General features: G+C 41.7%; 2 protein-coding genes across 4 annotated transcripts in view; one reads left to right on the top strand and one right to left on the bottom strand.

Moving 5' to 3' along the window:
* The window catches only part of LOC138006005 (TPR repeat-containing protein DDB_G0287407-like), a 35720-nt gene extending 25635 nt beyond the window's left edge, over window positions 1-10085 (top strand). For both annotated transcript variants that reach the window (XM_068852166.1, XM_068852171.1), the window contains 8 exons: window positions 80-208; window positions 1558-1673; window positions 3028-3160; window positions 4218-4334; window positions 4931-5065; window positions 6544-6633; window positions 7403-7561; window positions 8255-10085. In XM_068852166.1, coding sequence (XP_068708267.1) covers window positions 80-208; window positions 1558-1673; window positions 3028-3160; window positions 4218-4334; window positions 4931-5065; window positions 6544-6633; window positions 7403-7561; window positions 8255-8365 — 990 coding nt within the window. In that variant the 3' untranslated portion in view covers window positions 8366-10085. The remainder of the gene's footprint in view (window positions 1-79; window positions 209-1557; window positions 1674-3027; window positions 3161-4217; window positions 4335-4930; window positions 5066-6543; window positions 6634-7402; window positions 7562-8254) is intronic.
* Window positions 9977-12500, bottom strand: part of LOC138006020 (zinc finger CCHC domain-containing protein 7-like) — a 19776-nt gene continuing 17252 nt past the window's right edge. For both annotated transcript variants that reach the window (XM_068852179.1, XM_068852186.1), the window contains exons 17-18: window positions 11185-11265; window positions 9977-10336 (exon numbers count right to left, since the gene is read on the bottom strand). In XM_068852179.1, the coding sequence (XP_068708280.1) occupies window positions 10100-10336; window positions 11185-11265 (318 nt within the window). In that variant the 3' untranslated portion in view covers window positions 9977-10099. The remainder of the gene's footprint in view (window positions 10337-11184; window positions 11266-12500) is intronic.

Below are 12500 nucleotides of genomic sequence, written 5' to 3'. Positions count from 1 at the left end.
GAAGGTTAGCTTTAAAAGGCATGCAGTCTTTGTATCTGCATATATTTTTTAATTATTTGGAATATTTTTTGTGCGGCAGGAACTTCCCTACCACCTTGAGCAGCTGTTAGACAATAACAGACTGACAAGGTGCTTGTTGGAGTGGGAAGTGTTTGAACGGCTGTTCTCAGAAGACTTCAGTATTGATCTGCTAAGGTCATGGCAAAAGGTATGAAGGGATTTGGGTCGGTAGAACGAAGCTATTATGGTAATGGTAGCCAGCTTCCAGGCGGTAATATGTATTTCGGTCGCCATATTGGACGGGTGAAAGTCGGAAGATCTGGGACGAGTGGGATACACTCGTAACTAGGTATTGACCGAATGCATAAATGGCGGCCAAAAATGTATTCTTTTGTTTATGTGCTAATGAGACTCACTAGCCTCGCTCTCAAGCAACCTTTCTTTGGTATTTTGTCCATGCAAACGAGGCTAGTGAGGCTAATTAGCACATAAACAAAAGAATATTTTTTTGGCCGCCATTTATGCATTCGGTCTATATTTTATCTTTCCCTTTTGTAAGTTAATTCTGAAAAACCCTTTGTTGGAGAATGAATAAATTGTATTATATTGTTCGACCGGGGTTTTGAACCTGTGATCTCCTGCACGAAATCCCGATGCTCAACCAACTGACGGTCGAACAGAACAATGGACCCTTGATCTGAGCACAATAGAGCTGCTTCCATCGTTCCAATGAATTTAGCTGCTGGGAAGAGCCGCGTGATATCTGTAAACTTGGGTGTGAATTTCCCGCACGCGGCGAACTTCCCTGGACTTTCGGGGGATTATAAACGAGAAGCATTTTTGGGATAACCCTCCCAAGCCAGCCACATTTCCTTCATAGGACAGACCATATCGCCCGAAACTTCGCGCCCTACTCTTTGCGAATAGTGCGTCGGTTCTTCGCCGTCTCTTAGAATTTTCTGATCATGGCTTGTGAGACCACGCACGATCCTTATCCCAGAAGACTTAAGAAGACGAATCATTTGCAGATGTGATTGAAAAAGGAATTTCCCGTCGGTATACTACTCACAACCTCCCTTGGCTTGATTTTTGCATCTTTTCCAAACTTCAAATTGGAGTCCGAGTACGTTAACGACGATGATGCCTTTCCATTGGGCATGCGTATTCGATGTGGAGTTCGAAATGTTTTTTGAAGTACGCTTGCCCAGAACGGGGTATTGTGGTCATGGTCAAGATTATTTAGCAGCCAGAGGATGAAAATGCGCAGCATTTATCGCTTGCACTCCATCGCTTTCTTCGTGGGTGGAACATCTCTGACGGGAGAGTTATGGGTTTGATTCCTAGCAGTACTTTAGGTTTTTTAAATTTATGCTTATGACTGGATTAACGACTGCATCTCTCGTTTGCATATTATTGGACCGGAAAGCATTGAATTTTCGAAGATCTAAAGTTAAACATTTCATGGAGAAAATTTAGAGTCCTCTTTTGAATGTGATAATTCACTGAACAGGTCCTTCCCTTGTTTCACTGTTGCCAATTTTTTGTATTGCGTGACAGGCTGGAGGATACGCCACCGCTTCAGCATTGTACAAGGAATCGTTACAAGTATTGCGTGACTCGAATACTCCGCTTGAAGACCTTGCGAAGAAAACTGAGATGGTTGTCATGTTCCTGTAAGTAAAGAATAATCTCGTGTCACATTCTCAGCCAATCAAAGGCGAAGGCAAAACCAATTGAGATTGGCTCGCTCACGTTTTCCCGCGCTTGGCGCCGGCTGCACTTTATTGCTTTGCGCTGTGATTGGCTCAGTTGGTTGTTTGAGTCTGTTGTAATTGGCCAAAGTTATTCCCTTTGGCATTCGGGAGCGTTAAGCAACGGCAACGGCGACGGCAACAAGAACGTCACAAAGTTGCGTATTTAGTGGGCAAAAACAATGGCTTTGCACGCCCTGCACGTGCGTTTTTCACTTTTGTCCATTTCGTTGCCGTTGTCAGCAAAACAACAACGTGAAATAGCCAAATTTGAGGTGTTATGAAGAACGCCAGCATTTGAGGATAAATGAAGTGCCGTTCCGACCAGTGTCATTTTTGAGGAAATATCACACCCTTGTCATATTGAAAAGGTTGAAATAGTCACGAAGCGATTAAAATTTAACAAATCGAAAGTGATTCAGCGTTGTCTGTACTCTTAAGGCCCGGCCAAACGCTTCTCAAAAACGCGCGTGCTTAAGCTCCCTATTGTGTCGCCATCACGGCACACTGCATGATAGTGGCACAAATGAAAACAAGACTTAAATTGGCGGGAAAATTTCTTATGCCTTTTTGTAATCGTTTACTCCGTCACTGGAAGGGACTTGATGCTTTGAAGACGGAAGTGGATCGTTTCATTTACTGATGCGCTAACTACTGCTGCAGAGCTGGGAAGAATAGTTTATCTATTCAAATTTTACCTATCAATGGAAACGAGAGAAACCGTTAGCTATTTCCCTAGAGTTAGGGCTGTTTATCTTGAAATTGCGAAGCTTCAGTTCATCTTCGTGTTTGCCTCCCGGGGCAAAGCAAGACAACATCAGTTGTATTATTAGTCCTTAACTTGTCTGTGGTGATTTTTTATGATCATCAATCAAGTGAGCCTGTTAAGATCAACCTAGAATCTCGCAATAGTACCCACCCCCCCCCCCCCCCTTTTCAATATAGCTGATGATGACATACAACGGACAGCACAAAGAGCTTTTGCTAAGCTCGTCCAGAAGGCAATGAGTGAGTTAAGGAATCTAGCTGCGCGTTCACAGCAAACGCTAAACTTAAGGCTGAAATTTACGATTTTCCCAAAATTAAAGAAACTTGTTTTATTATTTTGGCTCATTTCTCGCCTGGTATCTGCAGGTTTCGAGCAACGTGTCAAAAGAGAAAGACAAGTTAGTATAAGGAAGTGATGAGCAGCCACCTGCCGATTCACCTGCCGATTCACGGCGTAAACGCAATCTCGCTGTGTAACTCTCTTGTATAACGAGTAATTTATTTTCAGAATCCAAGCCGGGCAGTATAATGACGCTCATGAGATGCTGAATGATTTATTGAAGTTAGAAGAAGAAAGCCTGGGTGCCAGAACTCATAAACTGGCCGACATTTATCACCTCATGTCCAAGACCAAGAGCGAGGTAACCCTGAAACCTTTTCTGGTGTCGCTTACAATTAAAGTCTTTTTCTTGTGATAAACATTCCTTAACCGTTTTCCTCCTGAGAACGACATTTCTAGGTTTTACTCTGTCTAAAGCCCCGGCTACACGTTCAAACTTTGTTATAAAACAGTTGTTGGATCAACAATGTTTCAACCTGTAGCATGCATGTTTGATGTCGTTTGTTGGACATTTGTGTCGGAAGAATGTTTTGATTTCGATCAAACATTTTCTCCAACATTCAACAAATATTGAAGCATGTAGCCACCCTTTCAACGATGTTGTATTGCAAAGACCAATCAGAGTTAAGAATTAAGAGCCCAGTCTCCAATCAGAAAACCATGAGCAACCCAAAAGGCCCGGGGTGGAAATTGTGACTAAAGTGACGTGTTTCTAAAAATGTTATATGCGCATCCAACATTGTTAGAAGCGTTCTTATAACAATGTTGGGACGTCTTCTTCTGACAATGTTACAACGTTTAGCCGGGGATTAAGGCCAGACGCTTTTACTTCTAAACGGGGTCCGGCTTAGGGGTGTAAGAGTTACATCCACTCAAAAGCTGTCCCCTACATTTTTTAACGTTTCCTTCCTGAGAGTTACACTTGCAATTTAACCGTGTTTCTCAGCAGTGGAGTTCGGTTAAGGGGTTAACGGCTAAAAAAATTACACAATCTCCTTTGTCACTGGAAATCGAGGTTCACACTAGTAGTTCCCCTTCTCCAACCCCATTTAGTATGTTAAAGGCGTAGCTTTGTTGGCATTCACGGCTGACGACGTGTGATCATTAACCACGGTATCACATTCATTTTAGATACAAAGGTCTTCTGAGAGCCGTGAAAACAGAAGTATTGTATACTATTTACAAATATTGCTGAAAAATGTATTAAAATAAAGAAACTACTATTTACAACTGTTGTTAAGAAATCTGTGTAAAATTAAAACTATTTACAAAAACCATTATTAATGTTAACTAAGTAAAAGGATCTATTTACTTACAATCATTTTTAATTTATCTACGTGCGATCAATTTCCTTTCAGATTGTGAAGAATTACAATTTTGTGACGATGGATCAGTTGGAGCAGGATAAAGAAATCGTGGAGTTTTGTAAAAAGTCGCTTAGTTTTCGCAAACGGCTAAGTGGCGAGGAGCACGAGGTATTTTGGTACTTGCTAATAACGAAGGAAATAAGCGAGGCCGTGGGGACCAGCACATTTTCATCCTTTCCATTTGCAGCCGATAGTTTGTGTTTGCAAGCGCGAAAAGCTAGTCGCCATGTCGGTCGAGTAAGAGGAAGATCTGAGACGAGTGACATAGCGAACGGAATGGGATAAGCTAGAGGAGTTGACAAACACCCCCTTCCCTGGGGTCGTGTCTTCCCTGGTTTCGTCCCTTGTCCCAAATCTTTCACTTTCTCGACCAATATCGCAGCAAGATTTGCCGCACCTCGAATACACGAACTATCTCCCGCAAGCAGGCTACTGATAATAAACACCAATGTGCGGGAACCCTTTCAAATTCTTTGATTGCACTCACGTGATAAGGCGGCCATGTTGGTGCCAATAAAGAATTTTGCGGCATAACAATATAGTAAAGTCAAATTCCGAAAAGACTTTTTCGCCATTGTCCTTTCCACCAACGTGGCCTCCGAGACGTCTGGTGTGATCAAGGAATTTGCTTTGAATGGTCAAATCATCGAAGAATTCATTGTAAATCAAGTTACAACTGACGTCTTATTGTAACTTTGTTGCAGCATAAAACAGCAATGATTGACATACTCATTGCGCACCATCTTAGCATTGTGGCAGATTTGGAGCCCGAGTATGCCGAACAGACGAGAAAAGATTGTTTTAGATACATTGACGAGGCTATAGACATCTTCATGCGGGTGAGCACAGTAGCCATGTCGAACCTTGCCATTTAATTTTCGTTTACAGCATATCTCCAGTGTTTCGTACTTCGTAAAGGCTCTACCACTACCATGTTTAACAGGTACATCAGATTTTGTGAATGCCCCCTTCTCTCTCCTCGTCTAATTTCTACGAATTCTCACTTCGTGTAGCGTGTTTTCGTGTAGGTTTGTGGTCTCAGATTTGGGTCAGGACGCGGTCATTCTTGTCACTTGGATTCTTAGGATAAATTCGGTCGGAAAACTATAAACAACTAAATATGCAACAAAGAAGAAGCTCAGTAGATTTATACGTACGACGCAAGCATAATTTTAGCCATAAGAAGCTATCTAGCTAAGAAGCTTGTGAACTGCCTCGTGAAACAGTCTGAGTTCCTGAGCAAGGTTGTCGTGGGGTCACTTCTATTCTATCATTTCGGCTTGTGAAAATCGCCCTTTTCCAAACTCACTTTTGCTTTTTTCGTCCATTCAAGCAAGATCTCATATTTGTTGTTTCTTCTTTGAGCCAGTGCAGTGTTGAAATCATTTCAGTTCGCACCAAACGCCAAATTTACAATCGATGCAAGGGTGCCAGAATTTTATCCCTCTTCGCTTGTGCATGTCACGTTATTTATAAACGCATTAAAGTTGCGCCTTTTGTCATTCCAATAAATTAGAGGTTATATTATATACCTCTTTAAAGAGGTGGCAGCCTCGTGCTCGTGGGGTTTTTTGGTTTTTTGTACAATGGGTACTGATGAAGCCGGGTTTTCTGCTTTTTTTTTCTTTCTTTCTTTCTTTCTTATTATTTAACCCTTTAACTCCCAGTGGCCACTTATAGATTTTACTTTGTCTAACAAAAAGGCGATTTTACTCCACGTCAATAGGGATCCCCTCGGGTCTTAAAGGGGCTAGGTCACGCTATTTTATGTACTTTTGTTTAATTTTGTTAATTATGAGCTCTAAACGTCAAATTGTCAGAGCAAGAGTCTTTCATTTGCAAAGTCATGGCCACATAACAACTGAAAATGATTTTCCAGCTTTGTAAATGACATTTTGATCTAGACTGATATAAATTTGAAAAAAGGTGGGCCGACGTTTTTCAAATTTACCCAAATTCAATCCATTTCAATCCTCTCCAGTTTTGTCCATCCATGTCCCTTCTTGGCTTCCCTGTGTTTTGTTAGAGTTCTTCTATAGTTTTGAACAGTTATTTTGATATTTTAGTTAATTCTATGACCATTCGATCAGTGCTGAAATTGCCTAAAATTGCGTGACCTAGCCCCTTTAAAGAAACAAGGTCTTGCTTTCGTAAAGTTTTGGGTCCCAGTTTCGTGCATTTTTTGTGTCGGTTTTTCAGTGGTTTTCAGTCCCAGTTTGGATTATTTTTTTGGTCTTTTTCGTTTGCGTTTTGTTTAGTTTGAGGTAAACTCACAGCTGAAGCCTTATTCTTTGTATGTATTTGTTATTTGTTACAGCACGGTGATATGGGCCATATGGCAGAGGCGATCATGACCAAGTCCTTTATAAATCCCCGTTCAAGGAGGTTCTTCAAAGAGAAAGAAGAGGTTTGGCATATTACCGTTTTATGTGCTTGGCTTTTGTATGTTAGCCTGGGCTGGTGATAAAAATGCGGATTAACCAAGCTGCGTTTCTTTTTGTTCTCTGAAACAGCAAGGCGAAAGTCCCGTCGTTAAAACATCACAAACTTACAAAGGCTGGGTGGATGACCTTTTCGTTCCTTTTGTTAAAGCCGAAGAGAAAGGCGAAATTTGGTGCTTTGTTACATTAGCATCATGGAACTAGTCTTCTGAATATGTACTGTACTGTTATTTTAGTCGTGAACAGAAAGTCTCGATTTGCCAATTGCCTCGTCTACTTTACATTCAAGCCATTTAGATTTATTTGGTGTGGTGGGGGTTATTACTGTTGTGGAGGAGAATTTTTCAATAGCAGTGCTTTAGGAGCCCGTGACAACGAGCAAACAACAGCAGTTTTCACAGACCGATATATTTTTAAATTGAATTTCCCGCGAATGAGGAGCCCGATGACCAATCAGAAGAAACTAACTTGACGTCATTGCGTCACTGAATCAGAAATGCGGAAAAGGTAGTCTAAAAAATAGATCGGTCTGTGAAAATGCCGTGACATAGGCTTAGAATGAGAGTTGTTCGCTCCAAGTCATGGGCTTGTGAGCAGGGCTCACAAGTCTTCTATAGCGCAGTAGTTAAGAATGTTTCAAAGCAAAGGAGCGCTCGGCCACCATCGAGAAACAACCTTTCAAGAATGGTTCAGTATACATTCCACGCCTTGTTTCTCTCTGTTGTGTTTGATTAGATGCTGAATAGGTCATTTGAACTGTGCTTGAAGACGTATGGTGAGAAGCACATGTTAATGTTGAGGCTTTATTTAAACATTGGAATTCTCTACGAAGATAACAGAGATCTACAAAAAGCCTACGATTACTTTGTCAAGTGGCATGAAACTTGTCTTGAGGTGAGAAATGATTTTCGATCATATTATTTTAAGAGATGAGGTGTGGCGAAAACGTCATACCACGAATTCAATAACGAAAAACAAGAAAGTGGAGTATGGCTGCCTGTTTTTTTTATCTTCATCTCTATTGGATAGGATGGAAGGGAAAATAACAGATTCATGCCAGGAACAATGCCATATCAGTATTCTCGTTATACGATGTTGTTCTCCTGGCTTTTAAAGGGTTATTATTTGTGGGTACTTTTTAAGAGCGTCAGAACTAGTGATCTCTCGACTCGGAACGTCTACTCGCGAAAGGTCCGTCGTCAAGGTAATCAAAGCGAACGGATAAAGCCAACGGATACTTTTTGGTACATAATCCAGAATAGTTAATGAATTTTACCTGTCAAGTGTATCGGAGGATGGTTTTTGAGGAGAGCGAAAACCCGGAATACCCGGAGAAACATCCCTCAGAGAAGAGTAAAGAACAAACAAACAAAGTCAACCAATGTGTGACATGTGAATCGAACCCGCGGCACATTAGTGGTAGGAGGCGAATGCGCTCACCACTTTGCCGCATCTCTGCTTGCTAAAAGAGGACATAAGGATCAACACAAGGAAATTTAAGAAATACTTACGTTGGTTATAATTTGGTGTCAAGTTTCCGATGAAATGTTCTTTTTGTTTTGTTTTTTTTTTTTTTTTGCTTTCTAGGTGCTCGGTCCTTCGCATCCTAAAACAGTGCGCGCCCGCGATACATTGAATGAAGCTACGTACGTGCGCATCCGGGAACAGAGAGAACGGCAGGCCGCTGGTACGGCTTGAGCCAGCTTTTTTTAAAAAACAATTTCATTGGTAGATAGTAAATATTCTTCAACGAATAATTTTGTCGCGATAAAACTATTTGGAGACATAATGGTCGGGTAAACATTTTACCGTCTGTTGCGCTTACTTAACACAACGAACCGAACAACGGATTTGTGCGAGATTCCTTGAAAGGGAAAGTGTCTCAACACTTGTTGCGCTTATTGTAATTTGCATAGCAAGCCTTATTTTGTGTTTTTGGATCGATTCACTCAGTGCTGCAGCCGAACAAGGGCTGGACCAAAGTCAAAAAAGAAGCGGAGTGGATGGCCCCCCCCCCCCCCCCCCCTCTTTGTCATCTCTTTTTTTCCTCGGCCCTCGGCCAGCCTTCGCACTGCCCTCTCTTCTCACGAATCATTCCAAAAAACGAACACAAACTAATCCTTCACTGGCTACCCTTAGCTGACTACGGTGCAATGAAATTGTAATATAGATTGCAAGAAACTTAACGTTTAAACTCGTTCGCATGCTGGTGGCAACTCAGTTCAATTAAACCTGCATGGAATACTTTGACGAATTTACATGTTATCAACATTTGAATATTGATTTTCCGTACAGTCAGTTTTTTTTACAAAACGTCCATTAATAAGTAAGGCCCGTGCAAACGCTCGCAACAACACGCAACATGGTTGGGCCCAACAATATTGTCTCTTGTTTCGCGATGTTAGCCGATGTGTGCAAACGCTCGCAACAAGTCACATTATGTTGGGTCTTTAGATGAGAATACAAAGGACTCTGGGACGTTTACCATCTCCGACGCCATGTTGATTTCTTGTTCCCATGTATTTGTGTGGATACGTGGCATGTAGTGCGCGTGCGCTGGCGCAACATTGTTGGATGTGCTGTGCAAACGAACGCAATATTGTTGGACCTCGCTTCGATGACCGCGAAACAATAGAAATGTTGCCACTTGTTGGCTCTGAAGTTTGACCAGTTTCAAACTTCATCCAACAACTTCCAACAAGCCGCAACAACACGTAACAACACACAGCATGGTATGCAAACGCTCGCAACATGTTGGGCCCAACAATGTTGCGTCTTGTTGGCCAACAATCATGTTGTGATCGTTTGCACGGGCCTTGACTGTTTTCGTGTTGAACGAAAAAACTTAGTGCAAACTTGTACGGTATGCATCTTTCTTGTTTTGAAAGGAAAATCCAAGGGGTGTTATTATTTTGAACCGACTTGTATTAAACTTTTTAGGTTTAGGGGTTTTCAATTGTTGATATAATTTCACGCCTACGATTAGGCTGCCATGATTCTTCATTAACATTTGGTTACCTAGTCTTTCTTCCAACTTACGTGTGTCGCTCATACTCAACTGTAAGTTGGTATACCGTTTTCGCCGTCAAACCATGTAGCAGTTGACAAGATGTAAAGTAATTTCTAAAATCGATGATATGTTGTGTTTGGGGTTTTTTAAGTAAAGAAGCTCTCTTTAACAATGAAAGCTCCATACATGAATGGCAGCGTGCTTTTTCCAAGAAGTCCGGTTGTGAAAATTGCCCACGGCAAATGATGTAATTGTACAGTTGCAAGTGGGGATAAAATTTACCTTAATTTAGACAAGTGTATCCTTCATTCAAGCCTATTTTATTCAAGAAAATTCGTCCATAATTTTCGTATGCAAGTTCATTTCTTATTTTAAACACATAAAAGTTGAATAAATTGAATAAAAATCCTTCGTCAAGAGTTTTAAAAAGTGTAGCGCTTAAAATGTGTGTATGATCGAAACCCTCGGTTCGAGGTAAAGTTTCTGCGATTCTTAGGTCTGGAGGTTCTTTCGTTTGCGTCTTCATCCTGGAAAGAACGAAAGTCCTTTTCACGATGTGAATTTTCGAATCTTCTGTAGTTATTCGGTAGATTGATTTTTCTGCGTCCGACTGTGGGGTTGTCTTGGTGTAAATTATCTTCATCGTGCTGCTGTTTTCGCTGCAAAAACAAGAGAACATTTTACATAACTGGACTGACCACTTGGGACCTCTTTCTATGGTAAATAGAGGATGTTACAAGACCGCACGGGTATAAGAATTTTATCTTCTTGTGCTGATAGGATATCTCTCACTCGTTCTTCATTATCCCCGACAAAAAGATATCAAATTTTAGAAACAGAAAACCGCAGTATTTCATCGATCTTTATATATAATTCTACTGCGATAATAAACGTAGGCATTCACTTAACCCCACAAACCGCTAGCGGATTTTTCTGCGGGTCAAAGTGTTTACTCACAAATTTATAAGAAATACGAAACGCGATGACACTCTAAAGCCCAGCTATATCCACCATAGTAATAGGGCCCGTATATGGAGAAAAATTGTCCCGGGTAAGAAGGTCGCCCTCCTAGCCGAGTCAACTTTAGCGAGCGTTTGGATGAGAAGAGAACTGTCCGTTTTGCCCGAGTCAAGAGCTGCCCGTCTCAGTTTCGATCACGCGGAGACTGCGAAAACAGCGCTCGCGCATGTTCTCATTATCTTGTCTTGACCCAGTTGACCCAGCTAGAAGGGTGACCCGCCTAGCCAGGTCACCCTTCTAGCCGAGCCAACCTTTTTGTGATAGTGCACTGTTGGCTCGCTCAAGGTAGGCGCGTGACGCCTCTACCGGGAGAACTTTTCTCCATAGAGACGGAGCCTTAGTTCCTACACTGTTTATCCCATCCCGAGATGGGGTTTAAGCCATGCTGACGATTACAAAACAAATCTGTGGGGTGATGATACCAAAGCTATCCATGCTCAAAATACCTGGGGTAACTGTAACCAAATTTACAAGACAAAGGCGTTACCTTTTTCATTTTCTTGGTAAGATATGACTCCTCAAAAAGGCCTTCGTCCATAGGAATTGATGTTGAGAATTCGACGATCCGCTAAGAAAATATTTGGAGTGTCATTAGTGAAGAGAAAGACTGCATAAAAATGGAGTTCAATTACCAAAAGAATATTTCAGTCCTCCAACCAACCTCGTTCCCAGGGTCTCTCTTCTCTGCCTCCCTTGGTCGTTGGAAGAGAGACCCTGGTTGCGGCTGGTCACGCGACCATCTATTCATCCAAAACCGCAGGGTGGGTGGGTACTCAAGTACATTTGGTCGAGAGGACGATAAACTACCATCCGGGGGAAGGTGAAGTTGAACAATTGTCGGTTTCAAAATGGCGCTCGAGTTTCTGAGATGTGTGTTCAGCAGGCCCTACTTTCGGGTGGCTATGACGATATAATTTTCAAAGTGAAACAAGTCATTTACCTGGAAAGTTTATATTTAAAGAAAGATTTAGTTGCTGTTCTTCCTGCCGGCTACGGGAAGTCCTAAGTTTTCCAAGTTCTGCTTCGATTTGTTGAGGGAAAGAGAGGAAACACGTGCAACCACGTCGGTAACAAAGCCTGTAGTTTTAGTTGTTTCACCTTTGAACGTTTTTGGTGTTTGGTTTTCAAACATGACTTAAGCGCGAAAACTACCGAGTCAAGCGACATACCGCTCTCTCCCTGCCTTAGTAAATTTGTCACTATGACAATCAAAAACCCTGTTACCCTACCCTTCCAGCAGATTTTTTTACCACCCAGATTCTGGGTGGTCACGTGACCAGTCGCAACCAGGGTCTCTCTTCCAACGACCAAGGGAGGCAGAGAAGAGAGACCCTGGGAACGAGGTTGTCCTCCAACATGGCCGCCGTGACGTCATGTTGAAACACTATTGCTGTTGTCGTCGTTGTTCTCGTTGTTTGGGATACGAATTTTATCTTCTCGTTCGCTGTGCTCATATCAGCGCGAGAAGATAAAATTCTTATCCCAGATGAAAATAGTATCTTCAGTTTGCGCGACGAATATATCAAATTTTAGGAACAGAAAATACCGGTATTTCATCGACATTTAAATAATAATTGTTTATGAAATGATGGATTCAACTGCGATAATAAACGTAGGTATTCGCTTAACCACACTAAACCGTTAGATATTTCTGCGATTCAAAGTATTTACACACAAATTTATAAGAAATACCAAACGCGATGACAATCTAAAGCCCAGCTATGCCCCCCACAGTTTTGTAGCACACTGTTTGTCCCATCCCGGGATAAGATATGCAGACTACAAGAAAACTAATCTGTGGGT

This window comes from Montipora foliosa, chromosome 1 (genome assembly GCF_036669935.1).
Source record: "Montipora foliosa isolate CH-2021 chromosome 1, ASM3666993v2, whole genome shotgun sequence".
Taxonomy (NCBI): Eukaryota; Metazoa; Cnidaria; class Anthozoa; order Scleractinia; family Acroporidae; genus Montipora; species Montipora foliosa.
The sequence above is the reverse complement of the archived record's forward strand: the minus strand, read 5'-3'. Positions and strand labels throughout refer to the sequence as shown.